This window comes from Bufo bufo, chromosome 1, assembly GCF_905171765.1.
Source record: "Bufo bufo chromosome 1, aBufBuf1.1, whole genome shotgun sequence".
Lineage (NCBI taxonomy): Eukaryota > Metazoa > Chordata > Amphibia > Anura > Bufonidae > Bufo > Bufo bufo.
The window spans coordinates 758,896,138-758,914,713 of NC_053389.1; the positions used below are offsets into that span (position 1 = coordinate 758,896,138).

General features: G+C 44.4%; 1 protein-coding gene across 4 annotated transcripts in view; it reads left to right on the plus strand.

Moving 5' to 3' along the window:
• ZMIZ2 (zinc finger MIZ-type containing 2) overlaps positions 1–18,063 on the plus strand; it is a 58,374-nt gene extending 40,311 nt beyond the window's left edge. For all 4 annotated transcript variants that reach the window (XM_040414581.1, XM_040414580.1, XM_040414579.1 and 1 more), the window contains 10 exons: positions 21–162; positions 258–468; positions 2,006–2,111; positions 2,236–2,393; positions 5,362–5,429; positions 8,846–8,914; positions 9,048–9,289; positions 15,597–15,775; positions 16,267–16,467; positions 16,558–18,063. In XM_040414581.1, coding sequence (XP_040270515.1) covers positions 21–162; positions 258–468; positions 2,006–2,111; positions 2,236–2,393; positions 5,362–5,429; positions 8,846–8,914; positions 9,048–9,289; positions 15,597–15,775; positions 16,267–16,467; positions 16,558–16,665 — 1,484 coding nt within the window. In that variant the 3' untranslated portion in view covers positions 16,666–18,063. The remainder of the gene's footprint in view (positions 1–20; positions 163–257; positions 469–2,005; positions 2,112–2,235; positions 2,394–5,361; positions 5,430–8,845; positions 8,915–9,047; positions 9,290–15,596; positions 15,776–16,266; positions 16,468–16,557) is intronic.
• Positions 18,064–18,576: the final 513 nt, after the last annotated feature.

Genomic DNA, 18,576 nt, shown 5'->3' on the forward strand with positions numbered 1-18,576 from the left:
CTACGAATCTCTGCCCTTAGGTGCCTCCAATGATGAGCTGAGGCTGACCTTTCCGGTACGGGATGGGATTGTCCTTGAACCCTTTAGATTGCAGCACAACCTGGCGGTCAGTAACCATGTATATCACCTGCGGGAATCCGTGTATAAGACGCTTATGATGAGGTATGCTCACGTCGGGGGGGGGGGGGGGGGGGTTCTTCATATGCAGTACGGTGGATGTGAGTTATTGTGCGATTCACACTTTCTCTCGCTCCCAGGCCTGATCTTGAGCTGCAGTTTAAATGTTACCACCATGAAGATCGACAGATGAACACCAATTGGCCTTGTTCTGTACAAGTTAGCGTGAACTCCACACCACTGAGTATTGAGCGGGGGGACAACAAAACTTCCCATAAGCCTCTCTACCTGAAGCAGGTGTGCCAGCCTGGCCGGAACAGCATCCAGATCACTGTCAGCGCCTGCTGCTGTGTAAGTACCGCATGAGGAGCCCCAGTGAAATCTCACGTTTGGCCTGTTGGGGACACTAGAAATGATTAGCTGACTCCAAACATATACGAAGCCTAATTTCATATGTGCATGTTCAGTCCAGGGAACGTGGTGGGTGGCTGCATTTCCTGGACCGGACTCTGCTCCTTTAACCTGAACTGATACTGTGAGTTTGTGCCCGGCTGCGGGTCTACTTTAGTGTACTCGCATAATGCCGTGAGTACAGTACAGTAGACCTACAGTATCCTAAATCATTACGGTGCTGTGAGTTCAGGTTAAAAGATGCAGTGTTCAGGCTGGGAAATGCAGCCACCACACGGTGAAACTGGCCTAACAGGTCAATTGGCTTCTTTAAAAAAAAATTGCTCTTAAAGTTCTCCTCGTTAAACTATCCCGTGTACTTTAAATTTCATCACCCTAATCATTTTGTTCTCCTGGGAGATAAGCTGCAGCTAGAGATGTCTGGCTTAAGGGTTGGACCACAATAGAGAATCCTGGCTGGAACTGGTGCTACACCTGTCAATGGGTTGTGTCTGGTATTGTTGCTCACCTTCATTGTAGTGCATAAGGCTGAGCTGCAATAACACGCACATCCCATGGACAGGTGTGGCGCTGTTGTCCCCAAACACTGTGTACCTCTTTTCAGCACCTCTTTTGCCTTCATCCGTAATGATTAAAGTCTATCCTGCATAGATAAACTAATGTAGGCAAATTATGCCCAATTCCAGCCGATGCAGTCTGCGACATGACCTCAACGGCTGCACTTGCAGGACCAGGGAAGTAAAAGGTGTCCATTTGGAGGCTTTGGTCATACGCTTGAATTCAGCAGATACTAGAGTCATCTCCGCTCTTAGATTCTGGTCTTCTGAAGCCAAAAGTGGGGCTATCCAGGATTTTGATATTGCTGGCTCATCCTCGGGATAGGCGCTCAATATCAGATTGGTGGAGATTCTGCATCCTGCCAAAGTCCACTCCAGAACATATACAGTTCCATCACGTCAATGAGTGCAAATTTAAAGGTGATTGTCTGTTTTGCTGCACTTGTGTACTCGTGTGATTGGATTAATTCATTCATGGCAGCTGGACACTCTCTAGACTCTAACAAAGTGAAATGTTTCACCGACCCACTCCCATAATTAAAGGATTATACTGCAAACTGAAAATTACCAAGAGTTCAAGAGGTTTGACAACAATAAGAAGAATGGGGTTTGCCTGCTCGTTGCAACTTCTCGGCACGGTCGTCATCGCTAACATGACTACGTGCCTGCTTGAAGCAGGTCTCAACTTGTCGCCACTGGTTCGCTTTCCCATGAACAAGATGGCAGCTCCTCTGGGTTAAGGAATGATACGTTGATTTTACTAGTCGGGAGAAAATCACTGGTGACATCTGGTCTGTGCTGGGACCCTGAAAATGCCCATCTCCGCTTCCTGGACAAAATGGAAGTGAGAGAGATGTAGATACATATTGTTTGCATAGTTTCTGGGTGTTTAATATAACTTATCTGTCTGTTCCTTACAGTCTCATCTGTTTGTTCTCCAACTGGTTCACCGACCATCTGTAAGATCTGTCCTCCAGGGTCTGATAAAGAAGAGGCTGCTCCCTGCAGAACATTGCATCACAAAAAGTAATATCATTGCTTCAGATATTGCTTTTCTTATTACCCTTCACCCCTCTTTCCATTCTTTCCTTTCCTGTTTTCTCTAGTATAATTGCCCCTTTGCTCATATTCTATTTAATTTTTTTCACAGTTAAAAGAAACTTCAGCAATGGCAGCATCCCCGGGACTCCTGGGCCTAATGGGGAGGATGGTGTGGAACAGACGGCTATCAAGGTGTCCCTAAAATGTCCAATCACCTTCCGAAGAATTCAGCTCCCTGCCAGGGGCCATGATTGTAGACACATCCAGGTAATAAAGGGGTGACAACCTGAGCCCTCTTTTTCCAAGTGCCTAATTTCTTCGCATATAGCATTCAACTTTTTCTTTTTTTTTTCAGTTTAGTCGGTTTATTGCTAATTTCATGCCACAAATTCCAAAAGCCAAGCTACTCTTATTGTGGGCGGTTGTTGGTCTAAGCCAGGGATACTCAACCTGCGGCCCACCAGCTGTTGCAAAACTACAACTCCCAGCATGCCCTAATAGCTTTAGGCTGTGCAGGCATGCTGGGAATTGTAGTTTTGCAACAGCTGAAGGGCCGCAGGTTGGGCATCCCTGGTCTAAGCAGTGCTGCACTTTGCATTTTTCTGGCTATGTATGATAGTCTAGCTATAGCTAGTCAGACATATTCATGGACTAAGGGCTCATTAAGACAGCCATGTGTTTTTAGTTTTTATTGCGGATCTAGTTTTTATTTGTGGACAGTTCAGCATGTCCGCAAAAAAAATAATAAATTGCATTCCTCATTTTTGCGGACCCATAGACTTAAATAGGACAACGTCCTGATTTTCACTGACAAGTATAGGACATGTTTTATTTGTTTTGCGGGGCCGTGGAACGGAAGAAAACATGCGGACACTTTTGGGGCCCCATAGAAGTGAATGGGTCCGCATCTAATCCGCAAAATTGCGGGTCAGATGCGGGAAGCAACATACGGCCATCTGAATGAGCCCTAATCTTGTACACACGTGGACAAAATTGTTGGAACCCTTCTGTTTAAGAGAAAAAAAAACACAATGGTCGGTTGAAAACAATTGGCCATAGGGACATGGTAATAAGGTGTGTCCTGTAATTGGCATCACAGATGTCTTCCAACATGTAATCCGTCAGTCTGCCTGTAGGGTTTAGAAGCAGTCACTGTGCGGTTTGGTATGATGGTGGATACCACAATGCACATTGCTTCTGGGAGAATAGCCTTTGGATAGATGAGACAAAACTGGAGCTTTTTGGCAAGTCACACCAGCTCTATGTTCAGATGCAAAAAATGCATTGTACAAAGAAAAGAACATTGTACCCCCTGTGATACATGGAGACGGCTCGGTTATGTTTTGGGGCTGCTTTGCTGCATCTAGCACAGGGTGTCTTGAGTCTCCGCAGGGTACAATGAAGTCTCAAGACTATGAAGGCATTCTGGAGCGAAATGTGCTGCCCAGTGTCAGAAAGCTTGGTCTCGGTCGCAGATCAACTGGATAATGACCCAAAACACTTGGTTTTAAACATCCAAGAACTTGACTATTTTAAAGATGTTCAATAGGATCTAAATCCTATTGAACATCTTGTGCTGAATCTTGCAGTCTGGAGAATGCATCCTTCAATCCTGAGGAGCAGGCCAAAATACCTGTGGACAGGTGCAGAAGTCTCATTGAGAGTTACATAAATCCCTTGATTGCCTCAAAAGGTTGTGCAACAAAATATTAAAGGGGGTTATCCTATGACTGACTTTCATATTTATTTTTTTTTTATTTTTTTTTACATTAATCATATAGTACATGACATCTCTTTCTAAGGCTACTTTCACACTAGCGTCGGGGCTCCGCTTCTGAGCTCCGTTTGAAGCGTCTCGCAAGCGTCCCCGGACGCATCCGTCCAGCTACTAATGCATTCTGAGTGGATGCGGATCCGCTCAGAATGCATCAGTCTGGCAGCGTTCGGGTGTCCGCCTGGCCGTGCAGAGGCAAACGGATCCGTCCAGACTTACAATGTAAGTCAATGGGGACGGATCCGTTTGAAGTTGACCAATATGGCTCAATCTTCAAACGGATCCGTCCCCCATTGACTTTCAATGTAAAGTCTGGACGGATCCGTCTGAACAACTTTCACACTTAGAATTTTTTCTAAACTATAATGCAGACGGATCCGTTCTGAACGGATACAAACGTCTGCATTATAGGAGAGGATCCGTCTGTGCAGACACCAGACGGACCCGCTCTGAACGCTATTGTGAAAGTAGCCTAACAAAGCTAGAACCAGCCCTGTACCTCACATGGATCCAGAGACCTCCACATTCATTGCTCTGCTAGATTTATATCAAGCTGACAGCTCCGGGGGAGTGTCTTCTCTGCTGCAGCTCAGGGGGCGTGTCTTAGCTCTCCCTATCACAGCTCAGGATGAAACTGAGCATGTGCGGCCATCTTAGTGAGCAGGTCACAGCAGGTGGCGTCATACATATATGCTATTGAAAAACTCTGTGGCTGTACTAAGCTTTTAACTATATGCGATTACAAAAGTATTCAGATCCAGGTGCTAGTTTGAGAACTGTAGGATATTTTTCATGGGACAACCCCTTTAAGTTAGGGGGTATCATTGTTTTTGTCCAGGCCAATTTCATTATAAATTATTCTGTTGAACCACTATTCAAAAGCAATGTCACTTTCAGTAAATCTTTAGTTATTACTTTTGTCAGTTTGTCAAGTTATTTCAATGACCTTTGTGGGTTTTTCTTTCTTTAACTGAAGGGTGCCAACAGTTTTTTGTCCACGTGTGTATCTAGTTAAAAGGGTTTGGGGGCCACTACCTCTGGAGTTTTGGACAGTGCCAGATCTTATCCAGGGTGAATTTTACATCCGGGACAGAGCTGAGAGCTCCTGGTTTTAGTATTGTGCATGAATGCTGCAGTTCTGTGCAACCTATATAATATGAGGCATACGATGTGCCTTACTTCGTGCCAGTGTGGGTGCTGTCATTTTAGTGATACGCAAGAAGTCCTGCTTCAGGAGATGGAAATTTAATCTAGAAATTTTAGCAGGAGACTTTGGTATATTAATGAAATTGGACCTGACGCTGTGTCATAGGCTTATTAGTTACTGCCAGCACTTGGGTTCGAGGTTCAACACCACGTACATGACGAGGTGGAAGATATCTGCAATACAGGTTTGGAACTGATTGGACTGTATAACCCCACTCGTGGTAGATGTCTTATTCTGGCCTGTTTGCTCTGCAGTGCTTTGATCTGGAATCGTACCTGCAGCTGAACTGTGAACGTGGGACCTGGAGATGCCCTGTGTGCAAGTAAGTGTCAGACATGGCTCCTTCTTCCCATATTGACCTTTTAAGGCTACTTTCACACTAGCGTTCTGAGCGGATCCGTCTGATGAAACATCAGACGGATCCGCTCCGATAATGCAGACGTTCGCATCCGTTCAGAACGGATGCGTCTGCATTAAAACTTAGAAAATTTTCTAAGTGTGAAAGTTGTCTGAGCGGATCCGTTCAGACTTTACATTGAAAGTCAATGGGGAACGGATCCGCTTGAAGATTGAGCCATATTGTGTCATCTTCAAGCGGATCCGTCCCCATTGACTTCCATTATAAGTCTGGACGGATCCGCTCGCCTCCGCACGGCCAGGCGGACACCCGAACGCTGCAAGCAGCGTTCAGGTGTCCACTCACTGAGCGGAGGCTGAACGCTGGCAGGCGGATGCATTCTCAGTGGATCCGCCTCCACTGAGAATGCATTGGGGCCAGATGGATGCGTTCGGGGCCCCTTCAAACGGTGCGCACGAGCGGACACCCGAACACTAGTGTGAAAGTAGCCTTAGAGATTTTTCTGTTGTAGGTGACCATTTCTTTTTTTTTTTTTTAAAAGCTCCTCCTTTTTGCTCAACTGACTGGTGCTTGGAAAAGTTGTTTGCAAGGATCTGATGGACATCTCCATCCTGAGTATTCTTGAAGCCCATGGGCAGGCATGTCCTCCAGCCATGTGGAGATGGTCATTGTTGCTGGAAGCTGTTCTAGCAAGCAATGCCTTAAGCTAAATGCACGTGATGCGGGTTTGCACGTGGATTTGGCCGCCCAGGTTTCCCCTTATGCATTCACCATATGCAAAGGGTGAATCTGACAAAATGAAAATCCGCAGAAGGTAATTAATGGAGGTAAATGGTCAATGTGAACATTCCTTAAAGGGGTACAGGTGATGACGTCTCATTAGGATAGGACATCAGTGTCACCTGGCGCCCCTGCGGATCACTTCATCGGGACCAGTGCTGCAGTTACCAGCTCTGTGCACTACACAATGGCTGAAGCTGTGCACTTACAGCACCAAAACTACTCCCTAATAGTTGGTCAGTGACTTGTTGGCCGCCTTTCCTAGGGATGGGTCAGGAGTTGTTCAATTCTAGGGTAATTCTGTCACCAAATAAAGTGTCTCTATGATGTTCATAGTAATGTGCTTCAGTGGTGGACTCTGTTGCCATTTAAAAGCATGGTTGGGTCAGGAGGCAGCTTGTGATAAGAAGTTTCAGTAAGGATGCTGTGATAACATTGCTCAATGAGCTACTATCTAATTTATTAATTTATTTTATTTAGTTCATCCATAACTGCTAAAACATGTAGCTAAAGTGAAAAGGCACGCTGATGAGAATTAAATGTATTTTACGGTTGTAGTACCTACTAACAAACAGCAGATGGTGCTAGATCTCCATGGATATCACTGCAGGCAGTGACTGGCACATAATAATATTTATTTATATAGCGCCACCATATTCTGCAGTGCTTTACAAATTCATAGGGTTCATGTACAAAACAAAAGTAACTGGCTAATATGCAACTAAAACAGTAGGAGTCGGGGCCCTGCTCGCAAGAGCTTACAATCTGAGGAACTGGGGGTGACACATAAGGTAGTTTTGTGATGAGTAGGATTCGACCCATTAAACTGACAGGAGTGGTGCCGGCCGATCTGCTTCGGGTTTGGGACTACTAGAGGATTGAGTTTAGGCCTACTAGAGGATTGAGTTTAGGCCAGAGGAGTTGGTTGGGGAAAGGTTTAGTCTGGGAAAAGTCATTTTAGGTAGCTTGATAAGCCTGCCTGAAAAGATGTGTTTTTAAGGCATGTTTGAAGGTGGAGAAGTTGTGAATTGACCTAGTATTCCGGGGCAGAGTATTCCAGAGAGTAGGTGCAGCTCGAGAAAAGTCTTGAAGACGGGAGCGAGAGGGACTGATTATGGAGGTTATCGATCTTGGGTTGATAACAGAGCTACTTGAGAAACCTTGGCATGGTGTCCAGGCTTAGACATGTTCTACACCGTAGGACATGTTGACTAATCTCTCAATTTTAAAATCAGTTTGAGGGTCTAGTGAGACTGCAGAGTGCACCTGTCCTTGTTATTGTTTTGTTATATTGTTGATAACAGAACAGTGAGCACGAGTAGGGTGGTATATGGAAATGAGGGAGATGTATGGAGGTGCAGCACTGTGGAGAGTACGAGTAGGGTGGTAGATGGAGATGAGAGAGAAGATGTATGGAGGTGCAGCACTGTGGAGAGCACAAGTAGGGTGGTAGATGGAAATGAGGGAGGAGATGTATGGAGGTGCAGCACTGTCGAGAGCACAAGTAGGGTGGTAGATGGAAATGAGAGAGGAGATGTATAGAGGTGCAGCACTGTGGAGAGCACGAGTAGGGTGGTAGATGGAAATGAGAGAGGAGATGTATAGAGGTGCAGCACTGTGGAGAGCACGAGTAGGGTGGTAGATGGAAATGAGAGAGGAGATGTATAGAGGTGCAGCACTGGAGAGCACGAGTAGGGTGGTAGATGGAGATGTATGGAGGTGCAGCACTGTGGAGAGCACAAGTAGGGTGGTAGATGGAAATGAGAGAGGAGATGTATAGAGGTGCAGCACTGTGGAGAGCACGAGTAGGGTGGTAGATGGAGATGTATGGAGGTGCAGCACTGTGGAGAGCACAAGTAGGGTGGTAGATGGAAATGAGGGAGGAGATGTATGGAGGTGCAGCACTGTGGAGAGCACAAGTAGGGTGGTAGATGGAAATGAGGGAGGAGATGTATGGAGGTGCAGCACTGTGGAGAGCACAAGTAGGGTGGTAGATGGAGATGTATGGAGGAGCAGCACTGTGGAGAGCACGAGTAGGGTGGTAGATGGAAATGAGAGAGGAGATGTATAGAGGTGCAGCACTGTGGAGAGCACGAGTAGGGTGGTAGATGGAGATGTATGGAGGTGCAGCACTGTGGAGAGCACAAGTAGGGTGGTAGATGGAAATGAGGGAGGAGATGTATGGAGGTGCAGCACTGTGGAGAGCACAAGTAGGGTGGTAGATGTAAATGAGGGAGGAGATGTATGGAGGTGCAGCACTGTGGAGAGAACGAGTAGGGTGGTAGATGGAAATGAGGGAGGAGATCTATGGAGGTGCAGCACTGTGGAGAGAACGAGTAGGGTGGTAGATGGAAATGAGGGAGGAGATCTATGGAGGTGCAGCACTGTGGAGAGCTTTGTGGGTGAGAAGTTTGAATTGTATTCTGTGGTGGACGGGCAACCAGTGAAGTGACTGGCACGAGTAGCATCAGTGTAGCAGTTGGATGGATAGATGGCACATTAATTACAAGTCTATTATCTCGCTGTAAAGCAATATCCAGAGATGCCATTGTAAAGCTGGAAAATGCTTATGAATGACGCAATTCTTTTTTGTTTTGCAGTAAAACCGCCCTATTAGAGGGCTTGGAAGTTGACCAGTACATGCTGGGAACCTTGCTGTATATCCAGAAGTGAGTATTACCGGAGTATAGTACATGTCATGATCACCTATGGTTATGTCTCATAGAATCTCATTTGTAACTTTGTTTTGTATCCAATTTCAATGAATTCTGGGCTTTTCATACATTGTGTTCTGTTTGCTAGCTCTGATTATGAAGAGATTACTATTGATCCCTCCTGTTGCTGGAAGCCTGTCCCTGTGAAGCCAGACACCCACATCAAGGAAGAAGCAGATGGACCAGTACTGAAGCGTTGTCGGAGCCTGAGCCCAGCACACATGGTTATGCCAAATGTTATGGAAATGATCGCTGCACTGGGACCAAATTCTTCTCCCTTCAATAGTATGCAGTCAGGTGGTGTGCGATCAGACTACGGCGGCCAACAGGGTGAGTAATCAGATGCGGTTTTGCAATCACTTGCAGGGAATATCTCATGATTAATGTAAAAAATTAAAATTTGCTATGATATAGTACATGATCTTTCTAACAAGCTTAGAACCCTGTACCTCACATGGATCCAGAGCTCTCCCCATTCATCGCTCAAAGCTGGCAGTTTTAGGGGGTGTCCTTTCTACTGCAGCTGTTGGTGGAAGGATGGAACTGAGCATACATTTCCATCTCAGTGAGAAGGGCAGAGAAATTAGAATTGGAGCAAACAGCAGGTGGCGCTATAAAGATACATTTTAGTGGCTATACAAAATTTTGAATTACGTGCAATTACAAAAGTCTCCAGATCCAGGTGCCAGTATGAAAAATGTAGACTTTATTTTTATTTATTTTTTAGTGGGACAACCCCTTTCATTTTTTTTTTTGTCTTTTTGCTGTAACTTGCAGTTTCTTGATCATTACTAATATTGAGAGCACACATTAACCCCTTAAGGACCGGGCTCATTTTCACCTTAAGGACCAGGCCATTTTTTGGAAATCTGACCAGTGTCACTTTAAGTGCTAATAACTTTAAAACGCTTTGACTTATCCAGGCCATTCTGAGATTGTTTTTTCGTCACATATTGTACTTCATGACACTGGTAAAATGAAGTCAAAAAAATTATTTTTTTTGCACAAAAAAATACCTAATTTACCAAAAATTTGGAAAAATTTTCAAATTTCAGAGTTTCAGTTTCTCTACTTCTGTAATGCATAGTAATACCCCAAAAAATTGTGATGACTTTACATTCCCCATATGTCTACTTCATGTGTGAATTGTTTTGGGAATGATATTTTATTTTTTCGGGATGTTATAAGGCTTAGAAGTTTAGAAGCAAATCTTGAAATTTTTCAGAAATTTACAAAAACTAAATTTTTAGGGACCAGTTCAGGTCTGAAGTCGATTTGCGAGGCTTACATAATAGAAACCACCCAAAAATGACCCCATCTAAGAAACTACACCCCTCAAGGTATTCAAAACTGATTTTGCATACATTATTAACCCTTTAGGTGTTGCACAAGAGTTATTGGCAAATGGAGAGGAAATTTGAGAATTTAATTTTTTTGTCTAATTTTTCATTTTAACCCATTTTTTCCACTAACAAAGCAAGGGTTAACAGCCAAACAAGATTGTATCTTTATTGCCCTGACTCTGCCGTTTACAGAAACACACCATATGTGGCCGTAAACTACTGTACGGGCACAAAGTAGGGCGTAGAGTGAAAGGTGCGCCGTTTGGTTTTTTTGGAAGGCTGATTTTGCTGGACTGTTTTTTTTTACACCATGTCCCATTTGAAGCCCCCCTGATGCACCCCTAGAGTAGAAACTCCATAAAAGTGACCCCATCTAAGAAACTACACCCCTCAAGGTATTCAAAACTGATTTTACAAACGTTGTTAACCCTTTAGGTGTTGCACAAGATTTAATGGAAAATAGAGACACAATTTCAAAATTTCAAATTTTTGGCAGATTTTCCATTTTAATATTTTTTTTCCAGTTACAAAGCAAGGGTTAACAGCCAAACAAAACTCATTATTTATGGCCCTGATTCTGTAGTTTACAGAAACACCCCATATGTGGTCGTAAACAGCTGTACGGGCACACGGCAGGGCGCAGAAGGAAAGGAATGCCATACGGTTTTTGGAAGGCAGATTTTGCTGGACTGGTTTTTTTGACACCATGTCCCATTTGAAGCCCCCCTGATGCACCCCTAGAGTAGAAACTCCAAAAAAGTGACTCCATTTTAGAAACTACGGGATAGGGTGGCAGTTTTGTTGGTACTAGTTTAGGGTACATATGATTTTTGGTTGCTCTATATTACACTTTTTGTGCAGCAAGGTAACAAGAAATAGCTTTTTTGGCACGTTTTTTTTTTTTATTTACAACATTCATCTGACAGGTTAGATCATGCGATATTGTTATAGACCAGGTTGTCACGGATGCGGCGATACCTAATATGTATACATTTTTTTTTATTTATGTAAGTTTTACACAATGATTTCTTTTTTTAAACAAAAAAAAATCCTGTTTTAGTGTTTCCATAGTCTGAGAGCCATAATTTTTTCAGTTTTTGGGCGATTACCGTGGGTAGGGTATGATTTTTACGGGATGAGATGATGGTTTAATTGGCACTATTTTAGGGTGCGTGTGACTTTTTGATCGCTTGCTATTACTTTTTTTTGTGATGTAAGGTGACAAAAAATAGCTTTTTTTACACCGTTTTTTTTTTTTACGGTATTCACCTGATGGGTTAGGTCATGTGATATTTTTATAGAGCAAGTTATTACGGACGCTGCGATACCCAATATGTATACTTTTATTTTATTTATGTAAGTTTTACACAATGATTTCATTTTTGAAGCAAAAAAAATCATGTTTTAGTGTGTCCATATTCTGAGAGCCATAGTTTTTTCAGTTTTTGGGCAATTCTTAGGTAGGGTCTCATTTTTTGCGGGATGAGATGATGGTTTGATTGGTACTATTTTGGGGTGCATATGACTTTTTGATCGCTTGCTATTACACTTTATGTGATGTAAGGTGACAAAAAATGGTTTATTTAGCAGAGTTTTTATTTTTTTTACGGTGTTTATCTGAGGGGTTAGGTCATGTAATATTTTTATAGAGCCAGTCGATACGGACGTGGCGATACCTAATATGTATACTTTTTTTTTATTTATGTAAGTTTTACACAATAATATTTTTTAAACAAAAAAAAGATGTTTTAGTGTCTCCATATTCTGAGCCATAGTTTTTTTATTTTTTGGGCGATTGTCTCAGGTAGGGGCTCATTTTTTGCGGGATGAGGTGACGGTTAGATTGGTACTATTTTGGTGGGCAAACGCCTTTTTTATAGAGCCGGTCGATACAGACGTGGCGATACCTATATATTTTTTACCTAATTTTTTAACTTTATTTGGGGAAAATTACGTTTTTGTTTATTTTTACTTGAAACTTTTAATTTTTTGGGGGGAAAACTTTTTTTTTTCAACTTTTTTTTTTACTTTATTTTTTGTCCGACTTTGGGACTTCAACTTTTGGGGGTCTAATCCCTTTTACAATGCATTCCAATACTTCTGTATTGGAATGCATTGGCTGTATGAGTAATACAGTGTGTATTACTCATTTTTCATTTTTTGCGGGATGAGATGACGGTTTGATTGGTACTATTTTGGCGTACATGCGACTTTTTTGATCACTTTTATTACCTTTTTTGGGAAGTAAGGTGGGCAAAATTTCAATTTTCTCATAGTTTTTATTTTTTTATTTTTATGGCGTTCACCGTGCGGGAAAAGTAACATGACCATTTTATAGATCAGGTCGTTACGGACGCGGCGATACCTAATATGTGTAGTTTAGTTTATTTTTTTAATTTTTATTCAGTGATAAATGTTTTTTTTTTATCTTAACTTTTTTCACTTTTTTTTTTTACATTTTTTTGACCCAGACCCGCTTGGTTCTTAAAGATCCAGTGGGTCTGATGTCTGTATAATACAGTACAGTACAATATATATTCTGTACTGTATTTTACTTACACTGAACAGATCTATGCTTTCAGCATAGATCTGTTCAGCACCATGGACAGCAGGACGCCTGAGCAGGCGTCCTGTTGCCATGGGAACCCTCCCCGTCTGCTCAGAACTTCGCAGACGGGGAAGGGTAAGCGGGGGGCTGTCGGGGGGCTCTCTCCCTCTCCATCGGGGGGCTGCAAAGGCACAGCAGCCCCCCGATGGAGAGGGAGGGAGCTCCCTGACCGATGACAGATAACTTTTTCCATACAGCGGTCCGTACGGACCGCGGTATGGAAAGGGTTAAACGGCTGACATCTGCACAGATGTCAGCCGTTTATACCAGGGTGCCAGCAATGTGCTGGCACCCTGGTATAACCACTAGAAGCCAACGATCGTTCATGGGGAGGCGGGCGGGGGATCGCGATCCCGCCTGCCGCACCGCCCGCCTCCCGCAACGCCCCCACCGCCTGCGACACCCCCCCCCCCGCACCACCCGCCGGCATCAAATCATGCAGGGGTGCAGGGGGGGGGTGAAAAATATAGATTATAGGCACTCAAAAGTTTCTGATCCCCGCGGTCAGGGACCGCGGGCATCAGAAACTGCAAAAAGCGCAGCAAACCGCAGGTCTGAATTGACCTGCGGTTTGCTGCGATCGCCGACACGGGGGGGTCACATCACCCCCCCTGGCGTTGTCACAGGATGCCGGCTGAAGGATTTCAGCCGAAATCCCGTTCCGTTTAACCCCTCGGGCGCCGGAATCCCGATTTAAAAGTTAGGACGTACCGGTACGTCCTTGGTCCTTAAGGACTCGGGAAATAGGGCGTACCGGTACTTCCTATGTCCTTAAGGGGTTAAAGGGGCTGTGTCACTTCCGCAAATTGCATTTATCATGTAGATAACGTGAATACAAGGCACTTACTAATGTATTGTGATTGTCAATATTGTCTCCTTTGCCGGCTGGATTTATTTTTCTATCGCATTATACACTGCTCGTATCCAGGTGTTATGGCCACCCTGCAATCCAGCAGTTGTGGCCGTGCTTGCACACTATAAGACATAGCACTAACCTATGCACATTCCCATGGTCTCTGCCTTCAGAGAGGCTGGTGCTTTTTTCCTACAGTGTGCAAGCATGACCACCCTGCAATCCAACCGCGGTGGTCGTAACACCTGGATACGAGCAGTGTATAATGCGATGGAAAAATGAATCCAGACGGCAAAGGAGACAATATGGAGAATGGCAATACATTAGTAAGTGCCCCGTATTAACTTTCTCTACATGATGCCATTTGCTGAAGTGAGACAACCTTTTCAGAGCAGTATTCTTGGACATATTATTTTATAACTTGGCTATGTTCATACCAGATTCAAGTCTATAGAAAGGAGCTGTCCCATTGAAGTGAACGGGACGGTTTCTTGTAATTACACCTGCTCGCATCTGCGCTGTCGACAGCGAGCAGGTAAACAATGAAGAGATGGAGGCTCTGGCAAAGCGCGCCTTCTCTTCAACTAGCTGATGGGTGGGGGTGCTGGGCGTCGGACCCCCGCCAATCTGAGATTGATGACCTACCCTGAGGATAGATTATCAATAAAAAAATAAATTGGACAACCCCTTTTAATAAACCCTTTTTACTATTACTTTTTTTTTGCTGGATGTTGCCTCTATGATTAGAGCTTGTGTCTACACATTTTCTAAAGAGGTATTCCCATCCGGGACACTTATGGCATATCACAAGGATATGCCATAACTTCCCTACAGGGGCAGGTCCCATCTCTGGATCGGTGCACCAGAGTAAAGGAAAGCATGCTGCACATGCGTAGCTTGCCCCCCATTCACTGCGATTGTTCAGCTATTTTTTCAGAAGTCCTGTAGCAGTGAATAGAGAGGACCAGAGGTGGGACCCGCACCTATCTGCTAATTATGGCGCATCCTAGCGCTATGCTATAAATTTCACAGATGGGAGAAGCACTTTAACTTCCCTATTGACTCTAATGGGATTTTACTGGCAAATGCCGAAAGGGGAAAGTGTCCTCCTCTGTTCCACCAGGTCCTGCTATTTTATCCAGTGTTTGTCGCTCTTCATTGCAGAGTAGCGGGTACTCCTGACAGCCTGGGTAAGGCCTCTGTGCCCTTTCTGCCATGTGTGATTCGTTTTTTGGAGCATGCGTTTGAGGCAGATTTCCCTCCAGTGGATCCAGCAGGAAGGAGAATTTTTTCCAAATCGTTTTGAATCCACTTTTCGATTTTGGCTGAAAAACATGAAGGGAAATCTGCGTCAAACTGTGTGTGAACCTAGTGTGAGGTGGAAAACCCATCTTTACTAGTACTGCTCCCACTGCCATTGGGTAAAAGTCCAGTTCAGGAAAGATTTCTCATGTGCCTGATCTCCAACAACTCGACTGGGGTTTGAAGTGTCCCTCATCTCACATTAGGTGTGGAGAGAAGCACACCGGGCGGTACGTGGTTGAGACCACCATATGGTGCTCAGTCCTATTCTGGTTGATAGGATCTCTCCTGGAGATCCTGCGCTGGGTGCCGCCGGTGTCTCTCCACCCTTCACGTCAGATCGATCAGGAGAAAGAGATTATAGGGCCATTTTCATCCCCTGCATGTAAACAATCAGTGCACCATGAAGTAACTGCAAGCGGAGATCTTGAACATTGTGGAAGGTATCAGAACGTTTCTAGATTCACTGACTAGACTTCACAGGGAACAACTGAGAAATCCAATCACCGTGCATTCCTTTATCCCTTCTAGGCCCAACTTTCCAGAATCAAGGGGGATTTCCTGAAGGCGGCTTCCCGTCCTCTAACCCAAGCACGCCCACAATGAATGACTTCACCCCGAATGGTCCGCCACCCATCTCCTATCAGTCTGACATTCCAAACCAGATGATGAACCAGGAAAAGAGCGGAGGTCCACCCTTAAGTGGGCAGGTAAGGAAAACAATGCTAGCATGGCATTTATAAAGGTAGGGGCATGGAGACAGGTTGCTGCGTCCCATATAAGAAGCTATGACTGTTCCAGGGTGATGTCTCATGCACATGGCCGTAAGTGGTTTTCTGTCTCCAGATCCCAGGCCGTGTGCATGCTGCCGTTTTCTTCACTCCTACAAACATCCTGTCCTTGTCTACAAAACTGACATGAATAGGACATGGCCTATGCTTTTCGGACTGGCATACGGATGTGGACAGTGCACGGTGTGCTGTCTGCTTCATTTGACGTCCCATTGAAAAGAATGGGTCTGCATCCAATCCGCAAAAAAAATGCGGATTGGATGCGGACAGAAACTACAGCTGTGCACATGAGCCCTTATTGCCAGCGCCTGAATACCCATCTGGATTCCACTATTACCTAGCGACATTCATATTAGCGGCAGGCTGTGTAACTCTCAGTGCCAATTATTTTGCACTTGGTATATTTGCAGGTCCCTCCTACAGGGCGGATAGACGCATCACACAATCCCTCCCAGTCACTTCATACCGCCAACCTCAACAGTCAATCCCCGCAGCAGCTTCACCATCGGAACCCGCAGCGGCAGACATTGGCTCAGCCTGGCAGCGATCTGGCTTTTAATCCTTCAGTGGGAATCCCAGCTGGAGGCGATGTGAGCGAACCCTCCCTTGATGTAAGATTTTTTCTTCCACATTAAATTTCTTTTTCTTTTTATTGTCGATCTACCGCGTGTTCCAATACGCCCATCCTCTCTGCTTTCCAGCTTCTCCCCGAACTGACAAATCCGGACGAGCTGCTCTCCTACCTTGGACCCCCGGACCTTCCAAGCAGCGGGAACGATGACCTCCTGTCCTTGTTCGAGAATAACTGATTCAAGATTTTATTTTAATTTTTAATTTTTTTTAATTTCTTCCTCGTGCCCAAATTTTAACGAAATGGATGACTGGGTGCAGTGCTGAGCACAAGACTTGATCTGGATCCGGACTGTTCACCTCCATAGATGAACACAGACTCTCCAGATCATTGCACTATTGTAAACCTGCAGCGCTGCCCCGGAAAATTTTAAAGAGACACTCTGCGGATTAGGAATACGTTAACTTTTGTGAATAGAAATTGTCGACTATGTTATCTGCAGATCTCCATTTCAAAGAAACCAGCAATGTTCCTCTTTTATTAATACCTCTGCTACCAGGCAAAGGTGCCACGTGCCGGCTGACTTGTGTACATGCCCATTTTTTTTGCCACAAAGCACCAGCCTGAGAGTTTGTTGCAGGGCCGGTAGCCCATTTTATTATAGGGGGACACCCAGTCCGTGGGTGATGGAAGCTAAGAGCACAACGCCGGTGTGTGTACTAGTCTACACACTACTTCTTCTTTCCCCCCCCTATCTTTTTGTAATGTAAAGATACATAGATTGCGTGTGTGTGTATACATGTATAATATTGCTGGTCCATAAGTCATAACTCATTCCTTTTTGTGGGGCGGGAGGGTGGTTTGGTTTTAAAGGACACTGTAAGATCCTGGTGCCACACTTCATTATATTTCCTACCGTCTCAGCCATAGCCTGAGGTGACTTTGCTACGTATATCTATCTATCTTATACAGGAGCTGACCCCCTGTAGTTAACGTGTCCTTGTCGTTGTATGTTATTTCCGATATTAAAGCTTCAGTAGCCTGGGCAGCGCCACCCACTGTACATGCAATAATCAAGGGCCTGCAGCCTTGCAACACCTGCATTATTCGCTCTGCAGCAGAGCGGGAATCTGTGTACAGTATATAAATATATATATTTATATATATATGTTTTGTGTGATAATATCACATGACTGCGGGAAGGATGCAGCATGTACATACATTTCTTACATTTAGCTGTCGCCTGCACAGTGGGGAGAGGGGTAGTCCCTTGGAGATCGAGGCTTAATGTACAAGATGTTCAGATCTCAGCGATTCGCCTTAGGCTTTGAAGGGATGAATTTTCATGCAACCTGATGTAGCTAATAAAACGGCTGCGCGCCCCCCCCCCCCCCCCCTCCCATCCAACTGTGCATAGGGCATGAGCGCACTGCAGACAAATGGTCAGTGATTTGCATAGACCATCTATGATGCGGCTGAGACCCACGCTGATTAGCCATAGCTGTTTTTATTTATTGTTCTAGATTATTTCTGGACTTTGTTTCTGGATTTCTAAAAAAGTAAAAATTCCTGCAAATTGTTTTTAAATAAGCCATGAAGGAGTCTGAGTGAGGTATGGCGACGAAGTGGGGGGTGGGGGGGGGGGGGGGAAAAAAAAAATAAATAAAAGGGACCACCAGTTGTTAATAAAGTCGTCAGCCTCCTCGACTGAAGTACAGATTTATTGCAAAGCCAAAAAACCAGATGACTCTTTCCAGACACAGGCAAACAGGCCAGGGATATATCCTGCTGGTGAGTGTGGTTAAATGTCCGGTTCCTATTTAAATATCTAGGGTTTGTGCTACGTGCTGGAAAAATGTGCGTTTTGCATAAATAAAAAAATATATATATCTCTATATATTGAAACCATGGTGTCACGCGGTTTGTGTGTGTATGTATGTATGTAGATAATAGATCCAACATAGATGGATAGGGACGTTCACAGGTGAACAGATGTGGACTATGATTAGTAGGAGTCCACCAAAGATGCCTCTCTCCAGTAACCTGTTCCATGATTGATGAGAAGAATGGAAAATTGGGTCATAAGAGAATGGCCATTCCAAACAGGTCAGCCAGTCTCAAGATTGTAGAAGTGCCCTGCGCACTATAG